The sequence below is a fragment of the Moschus berezovskii genome, chromosome Y, assembly GCF_049115385.1.
Source record: "Moschus berezovskii isolate FMDL1 chromosome Y, NW_MosBer_1.0, whole genome shotgun sequence".
Lineage (NCBI taxonomy): Eukaryota > Metazoa > Chordata > Mammalia > Artiodactyla > Moschidae > Moschus > Moschus berezovskii.
In genome coordinates, this window is record NC_142489.1 from 11,598,255 (window position 1) to 11,623,744 (window position 25,490).

The 25,490-nt window shown below is 39.6% G+C and overlaps 1 protein-coding gene across 1 annotated transcript in view; it reads left to right on the plus strand.

Moving 5' to 3' along the window:
• LOC129557948 (ATP-dependent RNA helicase DDX3X-like) overlaps positions 1-16,577 on the plus strand; it is a 37,126-nt gene extending 20,549 nt beyond the window's left edge. The window contains exon 17 of the mRNA XM_088834517.1: positions 13,226-16,577. Within this exon, the coding sequence (XP_088690643.1) occupies positions 13,226-13,257 (32 nt within the window). The 3' untranslated portion in view covers positions 13,258-16,577. The remainder of the gene's footprint in view (positions 1-13,225) is intronic.
• Positions 16,578-25,490: the final 8,913 nt, after the last annotated feature.

The window sequence follows — 25,490 nt, forward strand, 5'->3', positions numbered from 1 at the left end:
ACTTTTCTGAAAGACATGTTCATATCTAATGGATATGTGTCTAAAGATATGTATTCTGTATCTTTCCATTAGATACTCCCTGTTTTCTAAAGCATTTATTGTTTTACACTTCTTTCCACAATTGTATCAGGAGTCTGGTTGCTCCATTCCCTCACCATTTTCTTTACTTATTTAAAAATTTCAGATATTCAAGTACGTGTATATTGAAAATCATTTTAATTGATATTTTCTATTTGAGCCATTTTGTTGAGGTTAATATAGGAAAAAGTAACATGACCATACCAGTGTAAGAGCATACTAACAGGAAAAAAAGAATCTGGAATTTGTTTTTTCCAGGGAAAGATAAGTTGGATTAGCAAGATATTGATAATTGTTAAGATTGGGTAATTGGGAACATAGAGGTTTAATTATACATTTGTGTTTTGATGTAAGATTCTTTTTCATGTTAAACTATGGGGAGATGGGTAAAATACATAAATAGTCTTTGTTTTTCGTGTTAAAAATTAGTAATAAGTTGTAGAGAGATGGGTAAAATACATCCATGGTCTTAACCTTAACCATCACATGAATGAATATTGCAGGGCAAGGAATTAAACTCCAGGAAACAGGAAAGAAAGCCTAATGTGTTAAGACCTGTGTAATGATCGTGGCACTTCGTGGAGTTCTCTTTATTATGGAGTTTTCTCGCTGTGGGTGGGGTGGGACGGATGGCTTGTCAAGGTTCCCTGGTTAGGGAAGCTTGTGTCAGTGTTTTGGTGGGTGGAGCTGGATTTCTTCTCTGGAGTGCAATGAAGTGTTCAGTAATGAGTTACGAGATGTCAGTGGGTTTGGAGTGACTTTGGGCAGCCTGTATATTGAAGCTCAGGACTATGTTCATGTGTTGCTGGAGAATTTGCATGGTTTGTCTTGCTCTGGAGCTTGTTGACCCTTGGGTTGTGCTTGGTTTCAGTGTAGGTATGGTGGCGTTTGATGAGCTCCTGTCGATTAATGTTCCCTGGAGTCAGGAGTTCTCTGGTCTTCTCAGGATTTGGACTTAAGCCTGCTGCCTCTGGTTTTCAGTCTTATTCTTGCAGTAGCCTCAAGACTTCTTCTGTCACTTCCAGTGTGGTTCCCTCTGTTTTAGCTTTTTTTGTTGGCTGGTCTCTTCAGTGTCTAATTTCTGCCCTGACACTAGGGGGCGGTGGTGGATACTTTTTTAGGCTCGCTTGTTCAGTCGTGCTATGGGGAGGGAGGAACACTACAAAGAAATATCACTGGCATCTGTGGAGAGTGCTCACAGTGTCTCGGCCACACTGGGTTTGCCCGCGCTCATGGCATGTGTGCTGTCCCAGTCTACACTGCACAGGCTCCTGGTTGCTCTTCCAGGAACTGTCTGAGGTGGGCCCTGGGTTGCGTGCACTTCACAGGTCTAAACAGCTCAGGTTCAGGTTCTCGGGTACTCCACAAAGGCGCAGACTCGGTTGGGCCTGCGTTTTGTGTCCTTCCCAGGTCTGAATAGCTCAGGTGACCAGGTACTTGGTGAGCGCAGGCGCTGCAACTTATTGCCTACCCCGTCCCAGCTGTTGGTTCCTAGGTGTCAGTGGGCGTGCCGTCTCAGGCGTACCATGTGTGTCTCTTCTGGGGAGCTGATCTCTGGCTGCGACCCTCCTATTTGATGTCAACCATCCAGGATTCCAGGACGACTTGGTTAGCAACTGGAAGGCTGCTTGCAGTTTGGTAGGGGATGCCTCTCTGGGGCCGAGATTGCCCCTTTTTGGCTTTGGCTGCCCCTCGCCTGCCTCCACAGCCAGCTAACTGTCCTTTGGTATTCACTCAGTCCTTTGTTCTGTGAGTGGGCCTGGCAGTGCCTTAGGTTAGGGCTTTTCACAGGACAATTTTTTTTTTCCTCTCTCTTTCTGGCTATCCCAGAGTTTGTGTTTCTATCTCATGTTAGTTCCCTCAGATTACCCTCAGAGTACTCTACTCAGTGCAGGCAATGCCTCCCTGTTCAGCCCCCGCTTGCTGGTGGGGGATGTGAGCACTGGGAATTGCCATTAGGCATGTAATCTGTGGGTTCTATTTATTTTTTCTCCTGGTTATGTTGCCCTCAGATTCCAGAGCTCTCCACAGCCCACCAGTGAGAGGGTCTCCTGGTGTTTGGAAGCTTCTCTTTTAAGACTTCCTTACCAGGACGGGTCTCCGTCCCTACCTCTTTTTTCTCTCTTTTTATCTTTTATATTTTGTTCTACCTCCTTTTGAAGACAGTGGGCTGCCTTTCTGGGTGCCTGATGTCCTCTGCCAGCGTTTGGAAGATGTTTTGTAGAATTTGCTCAGCGTTCAAATGTTCTTTCGATGAATTTGTTGGGGAGAAAGTGGTCTCTCTGTCCTATATCTCCGCCACCTTAGGACCGCCTCACATCTTTGTTTCTTGAACCTGAGTGTCTGAGTAACAACTGTTAGCTTATAATTGTTGTTAATATGCTGCAAAATTCTGGACAGGAATACAATTACTTGGACAGTAATAAAACTCCTAACTTTTGTTTTTAGCACATTTTAGTACTTTTTCTAGAACAGGAAGTTTAGAAGTTAGGAATACTATTTCTGGGGAAAGAGATTCTTTTTCTCTGTATAAAGATTGAGTTTTTCTGGGCAAGAAAATGAGTTTTCTTACTGTGCCTTGTAATAGATTCGGGTTTCCTGAGCTCAGGTTTCTCAGTTTTGATGCACAGCCAAGAGTGAGATTGTCTGTAGCCTCTACTTTAGCTGGGGACTGAATTGAAAGTAAGGCAAAATCTTGATAATAAGGAAACTGAAGTTTAGAGAGTTTTATCGGTGTAAATCTCTGGTGGTACAGTGGTTAAAAATTCACCTTTCAATGCAGGGGACACAGGTTCAATTACTGGTCTGAACTTAGATCTCATATCTCAGGGATACACAGTCTGTGCACCACAGCTAGAGAAATGGTGTGCCACCACTAAGACCCAACAAAGCTATGTAAATAAATACTTAATAAAACCAGCATAAATGATGCATCTGGACATGCTATATTATTCATGTTCTAGGACATAGGAATGCTGTAAGTTTGCATCCCTTTTACTCAGCATATTTTTTTCCTTGGTGACTAATGTGTTCCAGTTGAACTCTGCAGACCTACTAGATACAACAGCAGTGTGCAAAAGACAAAGTATGCATATGTAAGACACTGGGCTTCAAGACATAATTTAAGAGAGAAACTAACACTGTTTGTCACATAATTCTTGAGCCCTCTTGAAAACTGGTCCACTTAAGCCTTTCAAGATCACTGACAGAATGACATTCCACATTGAAACTTTTGTTTTCTACCCTGTGCTTTCTCTGGCTCATCTAGAGTCTACTTTTTCCATTCTTCGCCACAACAGTCTAGGCACTAGAAATGAAAACATGGAAAAGGAGGTAAGTATTGCTATGGATTCAGTTTCTAGTTTTGTCAATGGAAAATAAGTTGATTGAGAAGAACTCCAAGGCCATTGCCTTCAGCCTTGAAGCACTCCTTATGAGATGACCTAACAAAGAAAACTGCTTCTGCCATGAATATGCCCATTCCTTTCCTGTATATCACTGAACTTTACTCCTTATTTTTTTCTAACCTTACTTTGTACACTGACATTTATTTACCAACATGGATCTAAAATGTACTTTAACCAGACTCATTGATATACCAACAACTGCCTAGGTTTGATTAGGCTGGACACCAAATGTGCTAGTCCTACAGTCATCAAGGTGATGAACATCACTGGAAGAAACTGTTTCACAAACATTTGCTGCTGTTCTTCCCTTATTCTTGTTTTCTTAAATATAGTCATCCTATATAGAAATGCACTACACACATTCTTCTAAGGTCAACAGAAATAGTTTGTTCATTACCTTGCTTACAAATCTTTTTTGCCACTGACAACATCAGAAAAAATTTTTTCCATTATTTGTAATTTACTCAGGATCTGAAAAAATACTTCATTTCTTACGTTAGATGTTTATGTAGTGACTTGTACTGATGAAAGTCATTTTACTCTGATGGAGACCTGAATGAAGGATCAGCTAAACTGAACATGAGATTTTGACATAATTACAATGGCTGAGACAGGCTATCTTGCCATTTAAGGCAAGAGGCCACTAGTGGATGACTAAGAGCTTATGACTAAGAGCTTATTTCTGAGTTTAAGGAGGGAGCAGCAGCATTTTGTGTTTTGTTCACTCACTAATACTGCAGTAGTCCAGATAAAGAATGTGTCCAAATTTTAGTTTTGGGTAGTTCTTTCTGAAAGTTCAAGATGGAGAGAAAATGTGAGTTCAGAATTTCTTCCCTTGCCAGAATCATATGTCACTGAGAATTTCACTCCAGAGCTACTACATTGCTCACCTTGCCATTTGGGCGCATTTTCTACTATGCAATTCTTATTAGGACTGGTCACAAGTTTACCCAATTACCTTTGTTAGGGGAAGCACACTGATTGAAACCGCCCACCCTGCCTAGGCACCATAGTAACTATTTGCGTGAGTTGTTTTATGACAGGAGGTCCTGGTAAGGAACACAGAACAAAAAATCCTCCACCAACCAGAAGAGTTCGCGAAAGGTCAAAAGGAGACACCACCTGTCTGACCACCTCCCAGAGTCATCCTCTCTGTCATCCATCTTGGCTGAACAGTGCATGCACCACCAGCAAAGACTCTGAGTCAGAATGATTGGCTAAAGACAACCGAAAACTAATCCTATCATCATAAAACCTGAGACTGCCAGCCACATTGCAGAGCTGTTCTCCTGGGTTCCCTGCTGCTCTCTGCCTGGGTGCCCTTTCCCAATAAAATCTCTTGCTTTGTCAGCACTTGTGTCTCCTTGGACAATTGATTTCCGAGTGTTAGACAACAGCCCAGTTTTGGGCCCTGGAAGGGGTCCTCCTTCCTGCAACACCTTAAGAATCCAAACTTTTATTGCCTACCACTCTAAACCAGTCTCATTTATTTTGCTATTGGTCTCCACTATAGTTATGAAAGAAAATAGGTAACATTTATTTACCTTATATACTAAAAAAAATACAGAAAAGAACACAAAAATTTTAAATTGTTTATATTTCTAACTATTCTGAAAGTTTTGAATCTAAAGCTCAGAAAATAACCTATGCTAATACGAAACTGAAAAGAGATGGCTTTCACACTTCAGAACTTGTATCACTTAAGTCAATTTAGACTTAATTTCTCTGATGTAGCATGCCCTGAGGATTTTCTCCAGTGGTAAATAACTGAATTCTAACAGCTCGTAGGCTATAGTCTGTAACAGCCAAATCTGCAGGCAAGACGGATTGGCACCAGGAAACTAGAAGGTACTGCTCTAGGATAAAGAAGGGGTTTTCCCTCTGCTGGCCAGCACTTTGTAGAACACTCAGTTTTGTTTTTTTTTTAAAGAATGGTTTTAATGTCTGTTTATACTGCTTTCCTAACTTTCAGGGAGTTTACATCCAAGCTATTTGGCATTCAAGCTTAGGAAACTATTGACTTTCCATGTTTTAATCATTTTATTGATATATTTTATAGAAGTTTAAATGATAAATGAATTCTATGGTTTTCCATTATGCCACATTCCAAGGATATGTATATTCTAAAAAGAAAGCTGTAGAATAATTAATCTTATAAGACATTATAAACTTATTTTTTTCCCCTTTAACACAAAGGTTAACCACTTAAGAATTTTTACTTGTATCATTGGAGCACACAAGTTGTGTGCTAAGATAAGTAGAAATATTTCGTTCAATACCTTGGTTACAAATCTTTTTTTTGGTCACTAACAAGTGACAACAGGAAAATATTTTGCATCATTTAATAAGTAGAGGGAGGGCTTTTCAGGTTAGAATATATCGTGTATGTAGCCTGTTAAGGCACAAAGTAAGTGAAGGCTCTAGTTTTATAGAAAGAAAAAATGGTGTTGTCTTTTGAAGAATCATAAGTAAATGTAAGACTATTACACTTTCAGCCACAAACCAAAAAAAGATTTTACTGATACCTGCAGAGTTTGAGAACCTGAATCTAATCTTCAGTTCAGTTCAGTCGCTCAGTCGTGTCCGACTCTCCGTGACCCCATGAATTACAGCACGCCAGGCCTCCCTGTCCATCACCAACTCCCGCAATACACTCAAACTCATGTCCACAGAGTCGGTGATGCCATCCAGCCATCTCATTCTCCGTCGTCCCCTTCTCCTCCCGCCCTCAACCTTTCCCAGCATCAGACTCTTTTCCAGTGAGTCAACTCGTCTCATGAGGTGGCCAAAGTATTGCAGTTTCAGCTTTAGCATCAGTCCCTCCAATGAACATCCAGGATTGATCTCCTTTAGAATGGACTGGTTGGATCTCCTTGCAGTATAAGGGACTCTCAAGAGTCTTCTCCAACACCACAGTTCAAAAGCATCGATTCTTCGGCGATCAGCTTTCTTCACAGTCCAACTCTCACATCCATACATGACCACGGGAAAAACCATTGCCTTGACTAGACGGACGTTGGTTGGCAAAGTAATGTCTCTGCTTTTTAATATACTATCAAGGTTGGTCATAACTTTCCTTCCAAGGAGCAAGCGTCTTTTAATTTCATGGCTGCAATCAGCATCTGCAGTGATTTTGGAGCCCAAAAAAATAAAGTCTGACACTGTTTCCACTGTTTTTCCATCTATTTCCCATGAAGTGATGGGACCAGATGCCATGATCTTTGTTTTCTGAATGTTGAGCTTCAAGCCAACCTTTTCACTCTCCTCTCACTTTTATCAAGAGGCTTTTGAGTTCTTCTTCACTTCTTAGGGAAGGAAAAAAGAGGAACTGAGATAATGTTTCTAAATCAACATGAAAAGAGTTTTCTCCCTGTCATGAGAAGATACAAGAATTGGATGCATAGAATCTTCTGAAAATATCTTAAGTATCTGGAGACCTACCTGTTAGTCACGTCACCGCTGCCCCCACAGCATGCATGCCTTATTTCTGCTCTTTACCCTGAACTTTCCAACGGGTAGTGATGCAATCCTTATAGAAGCAAGTGGCCAGTGAAATTCTGCAGCTGTAAATTAAAATTTTTTACTGCATGAACTTTGCACTAGTAACAAATTTTAGTTAGCAGAGCTCACTTGAAATTATCCATTACGTATGGACCTTAACTACATAGGGTACACCATGAGATGCACCATGAGGGCAGCTGCAGTGGCCACTGGTTCTGTGGTGAACAACATTCATTGTTTACTGCAATGGCATGTAACATTTACTGGAATGGCACATAACATTCTTAAATTTGAGACTCTGGAGTTAAGAGTTTTTAGTTGCTTTGTGAGAGAGACATGAATGAGGGAGCAGAAGAGGGGAGCCACTGATGAAATGCTGTGGTCTAATGTTTATGTCCCTTTGTAAATGCATATTTAAGACAAACGTGTTGCCTACTAGATTGCTCCAATATAAAAGTACATTTTTCATTTTTTTATACTTAAGTACTTATTTACAAAACTGTCAATAGGGCTTCCATGGGGATCGAGTGGTAAAGAATCTGTCAATGCAGTGGACAGTGGTTTGATCCCTGATATAGAAGCTTCCACATGCTGAGGGGTAACTAAGCCCTTGCACCACAACTACTGAGCCTGTGTTCAACAAGAGCTGTAGCAAGAGAAACTACTGCAACAGGTGAGAAACCTGCTGTAACTAGTCAAAATCCCCTTGCAGCGAGGAAGTCGTAATGGAGTCAAAAAGAAATAATTAGGAAACAAACATTTCAGTAAAGGCCATGTTCACCTATGTTGCCAAGTTATCACTTCTATATCAAAATCTATTACTATTTGACAATGACAGTCCAAAAAGAGAAACAACGTGCTTATTTCCAACAGAAGGGACTTGCGTGAACTATTAATTGCTTTTTTCCCAGTGTTGCCATTCCTTATATTTGTATATGAATTTAATGTTTATCACCTCTATAGTCTGTTCCAGTGTAACAATAATAGGGTAATAAGGAACTATACAAAATCAAAGGCTAGGTAACGAAATAGAAAATGTTTTGTTGTTCAGTCTCCAAATTGTATCAGACTTTTTTGAGACCCAGTGGACTGTAGCATGCCCTTCTCTCTCCTCCATTATCTCCCAGAGTTTGCTCAAATTAGTGTTGAGTTGGTAATGCTTTCTAACCATCTCATCCTTTGCCAACCCTTTTCCTTCAGTCTTTCTTAGCATCAAGGTCTTTTCCAGGCAGTCAGTTCTTCCCATCAAGTGGCCAAAGTATTGGAGAGTGAGCTGCAGAATCAGTCTTTCCAATGAATTAAGACTAAGATCACTCACTCATGCCCAACTCTTATTTTGAGCATCATGTAACTAGCACATGAAATGAACACAGTTGTCCAGCAGTTTGAGCATTCGTTGACATTGCCTTCTTTGGGATTGGAATGAAAACTTGACCTTTTCCAGCTCTGTGGCCACTGCTGAGTTTTCCAAATTTGCTGACAAATTGAGTGGAGCACTTTCACAGCATCTTTTAGCATTTGCAATAGCAGTTGGAATTCCATCACCTCCACTAGCTTTGTTCAAAGTGATGCTCCCTATGACCCACTTGACTTCACAGTCCAAGATGTCTGGTTCTAGGTGAGTGAGCATACCATCATGGTTATCTGGGTCATTAGGACATTTTTTGTACAGTTCTGTGTATATCTGCCACCTCTTTTTAATATCTTCTGCTTCTGTTAGATCCTTAACCTTTCTGCCAGAGACTACAATACACTGAACTACATATAACTGATACCTTATACCCTTACATTTCATAAATTCCAACATTTTTTGCTGTTCAGATCCCAATTATAATTTGCCTTTTTCTGTCATTTTATGAATCTTTCAAATAATGCCAAAAGCTGAAAAGTCCAAGGATAAATTCTGGTTCTTATGCAGAAAACAACTTTCATTTCTCAGTGGGGTATCTGATGCCAGTAACTCAAGTGATTCTAAAAATTGCACCAAGTTTCAAATGATAAACACAGTTAATTAACCATGCCCTATCAGGCATAGATCCATGAATTTTGTGACATCATTTAGGCTTAAATTTCAATAAGAGAAAATTAATTATATCATCAAGATGATAATTATATCATCTTTATTAGTATAAATAAAATGCTAATAAACAGCAAGAAATCTAGTTCTTTTCTAATATATTCTAACATAACCAAAAATCTATATTGAAATCTATTTCATTTGAATCTATTCCACTTGAATTCCACAGATTTTTTTTTTTCTTTTTGTGGTCAGTGTTGATGAAAACATAGTAACTAGAAAATTCACTGAGTATCGAATCATCTATAGCAGTTGTGTTGCTGAACTAGGACTGTGTCGGAATTAGTCAAAGCAGTCAGTGTCTTACTTGTCTTAAGCCTCTGTAGTCTGCAGTTACTGATACCAACTTTCAAGTGAAAAGAAAGGACTGATTTGTATGTTGCTCCTTTACCTAAATGTGTCAGAAGTGAGTCTTAAACTCAGATATTGTATCCACTCCAAATAATACATTCAGGTAAGAGAAGTGTCTGTTGTATATACATTTTTGTCAAATTTCTTATTTTTAATTTTTAACACCATTGAAATATCATTTCTGTCCAGCCTAAATTTATTGTCCCTTAGAACATTCATCAATTAGTTTAATTAGAAGAGCACACCTAACTTAAATAAAGCAAGCCCAGACAGTTTTCCTCATTTCCATTGTTTTTGCAAATGGAGTTGGATCTCCTATAGGGGAGTGAGAGATGGGGAGTATGGTCATGTGGAGTGGAACGATTGGAGTACGAAGTTAAGAAACTTCGTCCCCTTCCTACAACAATCTTCACCTTTTTGGTTTATATATATATATTTTGCCACAGTGATTACATCTTCCTAAAGTTCTCTTTAAGAGAGTGGTGGTAGGGGGAGCTCATCTGTTGTGGAGTTTTTGTTTTTATGTGGTTTAATGGAATGATGAGACACCTATCTACCTATATTTTGTAATTGTCTAAAAGAATTGTAATGACACCAATTTGGTATGCTCTCTTAAATTCTGGTTTTCAGCCATCAGGACATGTCTTTTACTTTTCTAAGATGAGAATTATTATTGGCCTTTTGCTGCTCTTTTATAAATTATTCTACTACATTTACTGTTTTGAAGTCTCATTTTGTAGACTGGAAACAATGTATCCATGCTTTCCTTACATTATCCTGTTTTTCAGCAATATTACACCTAGGGCCAGGGGAATTGGATTATTTATTTATGGCTGTACCAGGAACTTGTAGGAGCTTAGTTCCCCAACCAGGGATTGAACCCGTGCTCACTGCAGTGGGGGGAAGTGACCGGTCCTAACCACTGGATTGTTAGGGGAGTCCTAGCAGGGAACCCTTTCAAAATTATTTTTTGTATTATATATTTATTGATTGTGCCAGGTCTTAGTTTCAGCATGTGGGCTTTAGTTCCCTGACCAGGGATTGAACCTGGGCCCCTTGCCTTGGAACCTCAGAGTCTTAGCCACTGGACCACCAAGGAAGTCCTAGGGATCTTTTAAATACTGCAACAATTATGACCTGTGTCAAATGCATATTTGATAACAGTTAATGATTGTTGCACACTCTTTGTATTCCCAATACTTCTAGAAGAATTCTGAATTTTTCCTTTCCTTAAAGGTAAAATACACTTTTGTTTTAATTTTACAGATGTTAAATTATTCTTTCTATGAAGTTTATATCTCCACAAATGTGAAGATTTTATTAACCTAGATATGTCTTGCCATTAGCTAGAGTCACAGAGTTAGTCTTGATGGATAATTCTAACCCATTCCCCAGAAAGCTACTGGTCTTTTCTTTTACAGCAGGTCTCAACTTCGTTTAAAAATTGAAGAGGAAATATTTTATTTCTTGGAGCTCCTTGTCTGGGGCTTACAGAATTGAGTTTCAGGAATCTCAAATTAGTTTTTATTTTCAGTTTTGCTAGAAATTAGCATTCTCATGATGCATCTCCATTGTAATCATTTAACTGTTTCTCTAGGAATTGGATCTCTAAATTTATTTTTCCTCTGTTGGGAGTTCTCAGGTTAGGTTTTCAGTGGTTAGGACTGATTAGTTTCTCAGGTTATCAGTGGTTAGGACTCAATACTCTCACTGTCTAGGGCCTGGGATAAATCCCTGGTCAGGAAAAGAAGATCCCATTAACTGAGCTGCACTGCCCCCCAAAAAATGAATAAATTTTTCTTTAAATTCTGTCAAAGAATGCACACCCCATACCATCTGAATCAAGGGCAGTTCCATAATTGGGCTTCCCTTTGATGCAGTGGGTAAGAACCCATCTTCCAATGCAGGAGACATGGGTTCATTCAGTTCCTAGTCCAGAAGATCCTACATGTCTCTGAGCAACAAAGCCCATGATCAACAACTATTGAGCCAGTGTTATAGAGCTCAGGAGGTGCAACTACTGAGCCCACGCACCCTAGAACCTGGGCTCTACAACAAAAGAACCAACTGCAATGAGAAGCCTGTGCACTACACCTAGAGAGTAGCCCCAGCTCTCCACAACTAGAAAAAGCCCAAGTACAGCAGCCAAGATTTAGCCGAGTCACAAAACAACAACAACAACAACAAAAAGAACCCGTGGCTGAAAAGAAAACAATCTCATAATCATGTTAGTCACAATTTAAATTTTCCTTATTTTTCTTAAATTTAGCCATTTCCCATCAAAAGAGTGTCAATTTTACTTATTAAACAAACTGCACTGATTTTATATTAACTAACTAGTGTTCAAATGCCAAAATGATTTGCAGTACTCAAACTACAACTCTGTGTTCATGCAGAATGTCTTGGTATAAAAAAGCTCAGTCTGTCAGAATAGCTGTGTTCCAGCTATGTGACCAATGTCAAGTTTTGAAACCATCAATGTCCCACTGAAACAAGGTACGAGTCAAGTCACAGATCAAATTATTATTCTGAAACCATACCAACAGGTTGGTACATTCTACATTGAAGTAAGTCATTGATTCATTGATGCAAAGCGTAATTTATCTCGTTAGAACATTCTAGAGAAGGAAATGGCAGCCTACTCCACTGTTCTTGCCTAGAGAATTACATGGACAAAGGAGCCTGGTGGGCTACAGTCGATGGGGTCGCAGAGCCAGACACAACTGAGCGACTTAAGAGAGCCACAGAACATTTTACAGTTTTGGTTAACAATCAGTTTCATTCTGTAGGCAACTGAAGGAAAACTGAGATGAACTTGTTTTATGTATACCATAATAAACCAGAAACAAGGCTGACTTGCTTTCTGTGTATTTTGTTGTTCAGTTGCTTAGTCTTGTCCGATTCTTTGCGACCTGATGATTACAACACTCCAGGCTTCCCTGTCCTTCACTGTCTCCTAAAGTTTGTTCAAATACATGTCCATTGAGTCAGTGATACCATCTAACCATCTTATCCTACTTCTCCTCTTGGCGTCAATCTTTCCCAGCATCAAGGTCTCTTCCAATCAGTTGGCTCTTTGCATCAGTATTGGAGCTCTACATGTGGTGGCATGTGTGCTCTAGAGTTCAGGCTCAGTATTGTGACGGATTCTTAGTTGCTTTGAAGTATGCGTGAATCTCGTAGAGATCCAGGGAATAAACTCACAAAGTCTGAGGACTCTCTGATGTTTCAGTACTCCTGGAATTTTTAATTTCTCACCTTGTCCACCTTCAGTCTCCAGTGATGTATCAATTACAGTTTTCCTGATGGTTTCTGTGGAGATTTCAAGTCATTGGTTTCTTTATCGGTAACTCTTAATTCTCTTTGAACGTATTCATTTCTCCAGTTTTTGAGGCCTTACTTTTCCCAGTGGCCTCACTTCTCTTGCAGACATAAGGAGAACTGAAGATTTTTCAGTGTGTCAGAGAAATATATTATTGTCCTTAGAAGTCCATGTTTGCCATATGTTTCTTACTGAGTTATTCATTGCTTTTGAAAATGTTTAGAAGTAATTGACATCTGAGGACAATAGTGTATTTTTCAAAGAGGATTTCTACTTGCTTCTACTCATGAACATTCTTATTCCAATTTCAGTGCTGAAGATTATTTAAAACTAAGCTAAAGTCAATACATGGTGCAATCTTTTTCACTTTATCGTTCATTGCAGAATGCGGCCTTATGAGCATACACTCAAAAGAGTGAAAATTTACTTAATATCCCCCACCACAATTTTCATGAGCTCTAACATCCAATTTATTTAACTTATATACAGAGTACATCATGACAAATGCTGGGCTGGAGTAAGCACAAGCTGGAATCAAGATTTCCGGGAGAAATATCACTAACCTCAGATATGCAGATCATACCACCCTTATGGCAGAAAGTGAAGAACTAAAGAGACTCTTGATGAAAGTGAAAGAGGAGAGTGAAAAAGTTGGCTTAAAGCTCAACATTCAGAAAACTAAGATCATGGCATCCAGTCCCATCACTGCATGGGAAATAGATGGGTAAACAGTGGAAACAGTGGCTATTTTGGCGGGATCCAAAATCACTGCAGATGGTGATTGCAGCCCTGAAATTAAAAGACGCTTACTCCTTGGAAGGAAAGTTATGACCAACCTGCTGCTGCTGCTGCTAATTCACTTCAGGCGTGTCCAACTCTGTGCGACCCTGTAGACAGCAGCCCACCAGGCTCCCCTGTCCCTGGGATTCTCAAGGCAAGAACACTGGAGTGGGTTGACCAACTTAGACAACATATTAAAAAGCAGAGACATTACTTTGCCAACAAAGGTCCGTCTAGTCAAGGCTGTGGTTTTTCCAATGGTCATGTATGGATGTGAGAGTTGGACTATAAAGAAAGCTGAGCACCGAAGAATTGATGCTTTTGAACTGTGGTGTTGGAGAAGACTCTTGAGTGTCCCTTGGACTGCAAAGAGGTCCCACCAGTCCATTCTAAACGAGATCAGTCCTGAATGTTCATTGAAGGACTGAAGTTGAAGCTCAAACTCCAATACTTTGGCCACCTGATGTGAAGGAAGAGCTGACTCATTTGAAAAGACCTTGATGCTGGGAAGGATTGAGGGCAGGAGAAGAAGGGGATTACAGAGGATGAGAAGTTTGGATGGCATCTCCAACTCGATGGACATGGGTTTGGGTGGACTCTGGGAGTTGGTGATGGACAGGGAGGCCTGGCATGCTGTGGTTCATGGGGTCACAAAGAGTCGGACATGACTGAGTGACTGAAGACTCCAATTTCTGTCTGCTTCTACTCATCAGGTTACAATAAGCCATTTAAGCCTCTTACCAATCTCCTTAATAGTTAAATACTCTATTTCAGGCTTTCTCCAGATCTTGACCCTGTGATTTTGCTCTGCTTTTTTTGACTCTTTGATGCCTTCTAAACAAATATATTTTTAAGTGAACTATATTATTCTCTAGTAATATATACAGTGTTTTCAGAAAGAAGTTGGTAAATCTCATCTCATCTTTCATTACTACAATAAGCACTTTCTAGTATTCAGCATGAAATGATCATACATTGCTGAATAAAGTTTACTAATAATTAAGGATTTAAAAAATCTACTTATGTATTAAAGTTTCATTAATATTTCTAAATTGGTAGTAATGATTTCCTCTTCTAGTCTTTCTAAGAATTTTGTATAAAACTGTAAGCATGTGAACAGCTCAGACTGGCCCTACTCTATCCGCTATAGGATATCTAGTTGTCTTGCAGATGTAGCAAAGTCAAAACTGCAAGGCCTGTAACTGAGCATGCCCAGAAGATTTCAGCCCTCTTGAGTTAGCCGTGGGAATCTACATTTCCTCCCTAGGAAACTGAAATGTGACAGTAACCTGACTGTCAGAGCTCTTTCAAAAACAAGGAATCTGTTGTCTGAAAAGATGTAGGACTGAGATTGATCATTCCATACCTTTTCATTAATGGCCAAATTTAAATCCCTTCAGTCAATACCTGTCCCACTACACACTAGTTTGTCTCCCTTAGCTCATGTAACTTTAACCAAACCCAACTGGGGAGGCAGATTTGAGCCCTCCTCCTGTTTCCTCCCTGATGGGCTGCAAATAAAGCTCTTTGTTTTCTCAAAGGTAACAGTATCAGCTTCTATGTACACTGGGCAGCAAGTGTTGCTCTGTAACAAGATAAAAATTAATTATTTCTTGAATTTTATGCATTATTCAGTGAAAGAGCTCTACAAGCATGTTGTACTTATTTGTGGGAATAATTTTAACATGTATATTCAGTTTAGTGGAGCTTCAGCACCTCTGAGGTTGGTCATTTATTCTGAAATCAGTTAATATTCTAAGAATATATCCTTTCTGACTATTTTCACAGTTATTGGTAGGTGTTTATAATATCCTCTTTTAATATATCTATAGTTAATCCTGTTCTTTTACTCCTGTTACTTGTACTTCTTAAATATTTATCTTTGAGAAGTCACTTGTAAGAATTCCCTGGTGGTCCAAAGGTCAGGACTTGGGACTGGGGTTTGATTCTGGTTGGGGAACTAAGATCCTGCAATCCACACGGGGTGTTGTTGATTAGTGGGATAGACAGGAATTCAATTGTTGCTTCACTAATTCTCTAAACTGAAATTAAAATTTTTTTCCATTTTATGTCTTTTGTTCATCTTTTAAAGATTTAATGTTCATTTTTCCAACTACTTAAAATGCACAGTTATTACTTCATTCATTTTTACCTGTTTGGTCTTTAAGGAGAAGCATCTTTTAAAACAATGTTTTATATGTGGTATTTTTTATTATGGTTTGTCTTCTAATCCATAGTTTTATTTTAGGCTACTCTACCAACCTTGATAGTATATTAAAAAGCAGAGACATTACTTTGCCAACCAACGTCCGTCTAGTCAAGGCAATGGTTTTTCCCGTGGTCATGTATGGATGTGAGAGTTGGACTGTGAAGAAAGCTGATCGCCGAAGAATCGATGCTTTTGAACTGTGGTGTTGGAGAAGACTCTTGAGAGTCCCTTATACTGCAAGGAGATCCAACCAGTCCATTCTAAAGGAGATCAATCCTGGATGTTCATTGGAGGGACTGATGCTAAAGCTGAAACTGCAATACTTTGGCCACCTCATGAGACGAGTTGACTCACTGGAAAAGAGTCTGATGCTGGGAAAGGTTGGGGGCGGGAGGAGAGGGGACGATGGAGAATGAGATGGCTGGATGGCATCACCGACTCTGTGGACATGAGTTTGAGTGAACTCTGGGAGTTGGTGATGGACAGGGAGGCCTGGGTGCTGTGATTCATGGGGTCGCGGAAGAGTCGGATACGACTGAGCGACTGAACTGAACTGAACTGACATGGCATGTGGTTCCCAGGCTCTGGACCACAGAATCAATAGTTATGGCTCACAGGTTTACTTTCTCTGTGGCATGTGGGATCTTCCTGGACCAGGGATCAAACTCATGTCTTGTGCAATGACAGGCAGATTATTTACTGGTGTGCCACTTGGGAAGCACTGAGTCAACATATTTACAATATGTTAAATAAAATTCATCTGCACGGATTTGTGTATTTTCCACACAAATGTATCATTTAATGTATCTTCGTAACATCTATTTAATCAACTGTTTAATCAATACTACTATATACATTGGAGAAGGAAATGGCAACCCACTCCAGTGTTCTTGCCTGGAGAATCTCAGGGACGGGGGGGCCTGGTGGGCTGCCGTCTATAGGGTTGCACAGAGTCAGCCATGACTGAAGTGACTTAGCAGCAGCAGCACTATATACATATATGTATATATATATACATATTAAATATATATATATATACACCCTTTTAGAACTAACACCCAAAAAAGATGTCCTTTTCATTATAGCAGACTGGAATGCAAAAGTAGGAAGTCAAGAAACACCTGGAGTTACAGGCAAATTTGGCCTTGGAGCACGGAATGAAGCAGGGCCAAGGCTGAAAGAGTTTTGCCAAGAGAATGCACTGGTCATCGCAAACACCCTCTTCCAACAACACAAGAGAAGACTCTACACATGGACATCACCAGATGATCAACACCGAAATCAGATTGATTATATTCTTCGCAGCCAAAGATGGAGAAGCTCTATACAGTTAGCAAAAAAAAGACCAGGAGCTGACTGTGGCTCAGATCATGAACTCCTTATTGCCAAATTCAGACTTAAATTGAAGAAAGTAAGGAAAAACTAGACCATTCAGATATGACCTAAATCAAATCCCTTATGATTATACAGTGGAAGTGAGAAATAGATTTCAGGGACTAGATCTGATAGATAGAGTGCCAGAAGAACTATGGAAGGAGGTTCATGACATTGTACAGGAGACAGGGACCAAGACCATCCCCATGGAAAATAAATGCAAAAAAGCTAAATGGCTGTCTGAGGAGGCCTTACAAATAGCTGTGAAAAGAAGAGAGGCCAAAAGCAAAGGAGAAAAGAAAAGATATAAGCATCTGAATGCAGAGTCCCAAAGAATAGCAAGGAGAGATAAGAAAGCTTTCCTCAGTGATCAGTGCAAAGAAATAGAGGAAAACAACAGAATAGGAAAGACAAGAGATCTCTTCAAGAAAATTAGAGATACCAAGGGAACATTTCATGTAAGATGGGCCTGATAAAGAACAGAAATGGTATGGACCTAACAGAAACAGAAGATATTTAGAAGAGGTGGCAAGAATACACAGAAGAACTGTCCAAAAAAGATCCTCATGACCAAGACAATTACGATGGCATGATTACCTAGAGCCAGACATCTTGGAATGTGAAGTCAAGTGGGCCTTAGAAAGCATCACTACGAACAAAGCTAGTGGAAGTGATGGAATTCCAGTTGAGCTATTTCAAAGCCTGAAAGATGATGTTGTGAAAGTGCTGCCCTCAATGTGCCAGCAAATTTGGAAAACTCAGCAGTGGCCGCAAGACTGGAAAAGGTCAGTCTTCATTCCAGTCCCAAAGAAAGGCAATGCCAAAGAATGCTCAAACTACCGCACAATTGCATTCATCTCACACACTAGTAAAGTCATGCTCAAAATTCTTTAAGCCATGAATTCTTTAATTCATTCAGCAATACGTGAACCGTGAACTTCCAGATGTTCAAGCAGGTTTTAGAAAAGACAGAGGCACCAGAGATCAAATTGCCAACATCCACTGGATCATGGAGAAAGCAAGAGAGTTCCAGAAAAACATCTATTTCTGCTTCATTGACTATGCCAAATCTTTTGACTGTGTGGATCACAATAAACTGTGGAAAATTCTGAAAGAGATGGGAATACCAGATCACCTGACCTGCCTCTTGAGAAACCTGTATGCAGGTCAGGAAGCAACAGTCAGAACTGGACATGGAACAATAGACTGGTTCAAAATAGGAAAAGGAGTACGTCAAGGTTGTATATTGTCACCTTGCTTATTTAACTTATATGCAGAGTGCATCATGAGGAACGCTGGGCTGGAAGAAGCACAAGCTGGAATCAAGATTGCTGGGAGAAATATCAATAACCTCAGATATGCAGATAACACCACCCTTATGGCAGAAAGTGAAGAGGGACTCAAAAGCCTCTTGATGAAAGTGAAAGAAGAGAGTGAAAATGTTGGCTTGAAGCTCAACATTCAGAAAACAAAGGTCATGGCATCTGGTCCCATCTCTTCATGGGAAATAGATGGAAAAACAGTGGAAACAGTGTCAGACTTTATTTTTGGGGGCTCCAAAATCACTGCAGATGCTGATTGCAGCCATGAAATTAAGACGCTTACTCCTTGGAAGGAAAGTTATGACCAACCTAGATAGCATATTAAAAAACAGAGACATTACTTTACCAACAAAGATCCATCTAGTCAAGGCTATGGGTTTTCGAGTGGTCAGAGAGTTGGACTGTGAAGAAAGCTGATCACCAAAGAATTGATGCTTTGGAACTGTGGTGCTGGAGAAGACTCTTAAGAGTCCCTTGGACTGCAAGGAGATCCAACTAGTCCATTCGAAAGGAGATCAGACCTGGGTGTTCACTGGAAGGACTGATGCTAAAGCTGAAACTCCAATACTTTGGCCACCTCATGCGACGAGTTGACTCCCTGGAAAAGACTCTGATGCTGGGAGGGATTAGGGGCAGGAGGAGAAGGGGACGACAGAGAATGAGATGGCTGAATGGCATCACTGACTCGAAGGACATGAGTTTGAGTGAACTCCTGGAGTTGGTGATGGACAGGGAGGCCTGGCGCGCTGTGATTCATGGCGTCGCAGGGAGTCGGACACGACTGAGTGACTGAACTGAACTGAAACTAATTATATTTATTTTATTGCTTAAATTCTTCAAAACTGAAGCTTTGAATATTGACAGCTTTTTCTGCTGACTCCTGTGACATAGTTTACTTTTTGCTATTACTATGTGTTCAAGCATCACCTCATTATCTCATGTATTTCCTGCCCTTATCTTTAATCAGATAGTTTTCCAAGGAGCCCATATCCATTTAGTGAAAAATAACATTAGAAACCAAAATCAAGGTACTGAGAATGCTATTGCTATTAGTTTTTGCTTCTAGTTACCCTCTCAGTGTAGAGCAAAGAAATAGGTGTGTGAAAATTAAGTTTTGCAGTTGCCAGTATTTACAATTTTTTTATATCTATATTAAAATAACTTTGATTAAGCTAAAGTTCATAATTACATGATCAGCTCTAATTCATTATAATACAGATTATTCAAGCCTCCTCACATTGCTTTTCTATAATCTCTCACTCCAGTAGTGAGACCCTTTTGCCTACTATTTGACCATCTATTTGCTTAATATTTAATTTCACTATACTGATATAGCATTTTCAAAATTGTTAACCCTTAGCCCAGTGGAAACGTTTTACCAACTACACTGCGTTGTTTCTATACAGTTACTTTTGCCTTTACTTTTACAGATCCAAACTCATTTCCAAATTTCCTTGGGTAAGCAATTCTCTTTTCATTGAGGTTGTTTTCATACTTTTGCCATACAGTTAGATTCTTCTGTAGCACTTTGCATTCCACACAGGCCTCTCCTGACCACTAAATGTTTGTGTGTGTTTATGTGTGTGTGTGTCTGTGTGTAATGTGTTTGTGTATACAAACCTTAATTTTCTCTTTTGTGCTGCAAAATTTTATAGGCTTTAACAAATGCATAGTGTCATGTGTGTACAAGTATAGAATTATATAGATTAGTTTTATCTCCAAAATTATCATCACTGATTTATCTGTTCAACATTCTCCCCATTCCAAAACACCTAGGGATCACTGTCTCTGTACTTCTGTCTTTTTCTGAATGTCATGTATTTGCAATCACACAGTACATTACCCTTCTGTACCAGCTTATTTTACCTAGCATATGAATTTATGACTCATCTATATATGCATTGCTAGCTCATTCATTTTTACCTGCTGAATAATATTCCACTGTATACATTTCCCATAGTTTTCTGATTCATTTACTTATTAATGTGCATCTTAGTTCATTCCAGTTATTAGTCCTCATGAATAATGCTCTTATAGACATTCCTTGCAGATTTTTTGTGTGTGAACTTTTAACAGTCATCTTTTTAATTTTTTGCATTATACTTTTAGGTGTTGTACCTAAAAATTTACTATAAAACAAGATCACGTGGAATTTCTGTGCTTGCATCTAGAAGTTTTACATTTTGCACTTTAACTTTAGGTCAGTGATTTATTCACATTTCTATGGGTATGTTTTTACCTGAAAGTGAAAGTTGTTCAGTCATGTCTGACTCTTTGCAACCCCATAGCCGATACAGTACACAGAATTCTCCAGGTCAGAATACTGGCGTGGGTAGCCTTTCCCTTCTCCAGGGGCTCTTCCCTACCCAGGGATCAAACCCAGGTCTCCTGTACTGAAGAGGGATTCTTTACCAGCTGAGTCATCCAGGAAGCCCATTGCTGTTTCTACCTAAGGAATCTGTAATTAATTTTTAGTTTACGAATCCTTTATTAACTAGGATCTTGTACATAACCTGCACATTTCCTTCTTAATTTTATGGCTTTCCCTTTGGGGAAATTCTCATTCAAAAAATCTTATTCTCTTTAAAAAAAAAAATCTCATATCTAGCCTAATCTCTTTTCAATGTTTAAAATTTCTTTATCTTATATGTTTCAATTTTAAAACATAGTTGCTTTAGAATCCAGCTAGCTAGAACTTTGGAATTTTTATACCCAGTTTAACGGAGAAAACTTGAAAGCCTCTTGACTGCACCCAAGGATTTGTTTGAGCAGCATCCCATCTATGACACAGACAAAGGTTTTTAAGCTATGGTTTTTCCAGTAGTCATGTTTGGTTGTGAGAGTTGGACTATACAGAAAGCTGAGCATGGAAGAATTGATGCTTTTGAACTGTGGTGTTGGAGAAGACTCTTGAGAGTCCCTTGGACAGCAAGGACATAACCAGTCCATTCTTAAGGAAATCAGTTCTGGGTGTTCATTGGAAGGACTGATATTAAGCTGAAACTTGGATACTTTGGCCAACTGATGTGAAGAACTGACTCATTCGAAAAGATACTGATGCTGGGAAAGATTGAAGGAGGGAGAAGAAGGGGATGACAGAACATGAGATGGTTGGATGGCATCACCGACTCAAGGGACATGAATTTAAATAAACTTCAGGAGCTGGTGATGGACAGGGAGGCCTGGTGTGCTGCAGTCCATGGAGTCTCAAGGAGTTGAAGATGACTGAACAACAACAATCCCACCTACCAAATATAAGAGAAAAACTTTTAAGACAGTAAAGGAAAACTTCCAGTTCAAGGTGGCAGAGTAGAATGATTTACACTCATATACTCCTGCCAGACCACCAAAATCACAACTAGCTGTTGAATAATCATTGACAAGAAGATGCTGGAACCTATCAAAAAAAGATAACCCTGACTAATGACAAAGAAGGAGCTACAATGAGATGGTAGGAGAGGCACAATCATGATAAAATCAAATCCTATAACCTCCTGATGGGTGACCCACAAACAGGAGAGCAATAATACCAAAGAAATTCTTCCACTGTTGTGAAGGTTTTGAACTCCAAGTCAGGCTCCCCACCTTGGGGAGGCAACAAAGGGACTGGGAATCCCCAGGGAATCTTATTTGATTAGGAGACTTAAACAGGGCAGAGATTAGTCTTGAAGGGCAGAAACAAAGCTTGTGCACACCAACAATCAGAGGAGAGGAGCTGTGACCCCACAGGAGACTGAATCAAAACTATCTGATAGTGTTGCAGGATCTTCTGTGGAGGTGTGGGTCAGCAGGGGCTCACACTGGGATGGGGAACTAGTAGCAGTTGTGTGGGAAGCAGTTTACCCTTGGAGTAAATCCTCTCACAGGTCACCATTAATCTAACCACAGATCCTGTTGCTTGACTGCCTCAGGCCAAAACACTACCAGGAAGGGAGCACAACCCCATGCATCAACAGATAATTGGATGAAAGCTTTACTGAGCAAGGCCCTGCCCATCAGAGCAAGACCCAGTTTTTCCCACTACCAATCCCTCCCCATCAGGAAGCTTACACAAGTCTCTTAGCCTTTTCCATCAGAGGGCTGACAGAAGAAGCAAGGAGAACCATAATCCCACAGTCAGTGAGACAAAACCACATTACAGAAAGTTTATCAGGATGAAAAAGCAGAATGTTACGTCTGAGATGAAGGGACAGATAAAACCCCAGAACAACTAAATGAAGTGGAGATAGGAAACCTTCCAGAAAAATATTTCAGAATAATGATAGTGAATCTGATTCAGGATCCCAGAAAAAGATTGAGAAGATGCAAGAAATGTTTTCTAAATACCTACAACAATTAAGAACAAACAAAGAGAGACAGATGATAGAATAGAAGGAATCAATAACTAAATAACCGAAGCAGAAGCATAGATAAATGACCTGGAGGACAGAATGGTGGAAATCACTGCCTCAGAATAGAATATAGAAAAAGGAACAAAAATAAGACAGTCTAAGAGATCTCTTCGCTGGAAAATCCCATGGATGGAGGAGCCTGGTAGGCTGCAGTCCATGGGGTGGCTAAGAGTCAGACATGACTGAGCGACTTCACTTTCACTTTTCACCTTCATGCATTGGAGAAGGAAATGGCAACCCACTCCAGTGTTTTTGCCTGGAGAATCCCAGGGGTGGGGGACCCTGGTTGGCTGACGTCGTGTCAGACAGAGTCGGACACGACTGAAGTGACTTAGCAGCAGCAGCAGCAGCAAGAGATCTCTGGGACAACATTAAATGCATGAACATTCACATTATAGGGGTCCCAAAATAAGAAGAGAGAGAGAGGACCTGAGAAAATATTTGAATAGATAATATCTGAAAACTTCTGTAACATAGGAAAGGAAATAATCAACCAAGTCCAGGAAGCACACAGAGTCCAAGAAGGAAGGATAAACCCAAGGAGGAACACACACAGACCCATAGTAATCAAACAGAAAAAAATTAAAGACTGATAAAAGCAACAAGGGAAAAATGACAAATAACATATGGTGGAAGTCCCAGCAGGCTATCAGCTGATTTCTCAATAGAAACTCTATAAGCAAGGAGGGAAAGGCATGACACATTTGAAGTGATGAAATGGAAGAACCCATAGCGAAGAATCCTCTACCCAGGAAGACTCTCCTTCAGGTTTGATGGTGATGTCAAAAGTTTTCCAGACAAGCAACAGTTAAGAGAATTCAGCACCACTAAACTGATGCTAAAGCTGAAACTGCAATACTTTGGCCACCTCATGCAACGAGTTGACTCACTGGAAAAGACTCTGATGCTGGGAAAGGTTGGGGGTGGGAGGAGAAGGGGACGACAGAGAATGAGATGGATGGATGGCATCACCGACTCTGTGGACATGAGTTTGAGTGAACTCCGGGAGTTGGTGATGGACAGGGAGGCCTGGCGTGCTGTGATTCATGGGGTCGCGGAGAGTCGGACACGACTGAGCGACTGAACTGAACTGAACTGAAACTAGCTTTACGAATGCTAAAGAACTTCTCTAGTCAGGAAACAAGAGAAAGAAAAGACCTACAGAAAGAAAATTAAGACAGAAAAGGATCGGACAAGAAAGTCACACAAGAAAGAGAATTATGTGAAGCAAGGTTACAGTCCTGTGGGGGAAGACCAGGTCTGTCAGTTGGACTACCTAACTGATGATTGTCAAGCAACTCCAGATTGATGAAAAACCACATTTATAAGTGTGAAACTGAAATTAAGTCTTGGTTTAAGATGGGACTCAGCACAAGGGGCTCCATTTTGGACCCATCCACCCTTCCTTTCTCTCTTCCTTCTTCCTTTCCATCTTGCCTCCATCCTTTCTTTCTCTCTCTTTTAGTTGTGCTTATTTATTTAAATTTATTTATTTATGGCTATACCAGGTCTGGAAATATTACTTGCACTATTTCGTGTCTTAAAAACAAACAAAGTTTAACTTATGATCTCTTATTCTGAAAATTTCCACGTGTAGGTGTTCTTGTTCAAGCTTTCCCATTTGTTGGCCAGAAGTCCTTGGACTGGTAACCTGACTCTGGTGGATATGCTTTTGTATGCAATATGCAATTTAAAAATTCTCCTCAAATAGAAGAACCCTGTTTTTAAATTAAGTCTTTCGTAGAGTACTCCTTTTATCCCTCTTTTAAAATAAATAAATGAAACACTGCCCTGCAGCAATCTCTCTTTAAACAGCATCCTCTTCTCTACTTCCAGGATCTTTGAGTTGTGAGGAGCCCAGGTCTCCAAAGAATAAGATTGGATGATTCTTAACTTTTCAGTTCTAAGATTACTGATATATTTTCCAGGGTTATAAACATTTCTTGCTCTTCCACAATTGCCTTTTTTTTTTTTTCTATCACCTAGTTCTTAAATTTAAGTAACCAATTCTATACAAAAACAAAAAGTATTCTAGTCTGATTGGAGAGTGCAAATACTTGATAACTTATTCTCAACACATACACAAAAAATAAATCACAAAACTAACTGATACAAACAGTATTAATTTTTGTCTTTTCTTTTTTTTTAAGGGATGGAGTTTTCTTGCTGGTCCAATGATTAGGATTCTAAGCTTTCACAGCCATGGCCCAGGTTTGGTCCCTGGTTGGGCAACTGGGAAACCATAAGCTGTGCTGCAGCAAAACAAACAAAAGAGGTCAGTGGGGAGACTTGGTACATTTTAACTATTTATTGAACCACTCATTGTTATTTGCTCAGAATAATCAAAAAGTTTTATTCAAATGTTACAAAATAGCATTAACAGATACAGCTACTGTAAGTTTGTTAATATAATTTTCATAAAATTGGATGATGAATTTAACAAATCCAAACCCAGCACTATTATAAATCTTTATTAGGCAAAAGATAATGTTTCAAGATTAAAGCTTTGGGGGACAATAATATTAGACACTCATATAGTTACTAAATATTCTTAGAAATGTAAATTATAGACCTTTTTACACTTTCTACTTAAGCTGGCAATAACACTAACAGATCTCCATTTGCATTACACTGTTTGTAAAACATTTCAAGAGTAAAGCAAAGGGAAGTTCAGAGCC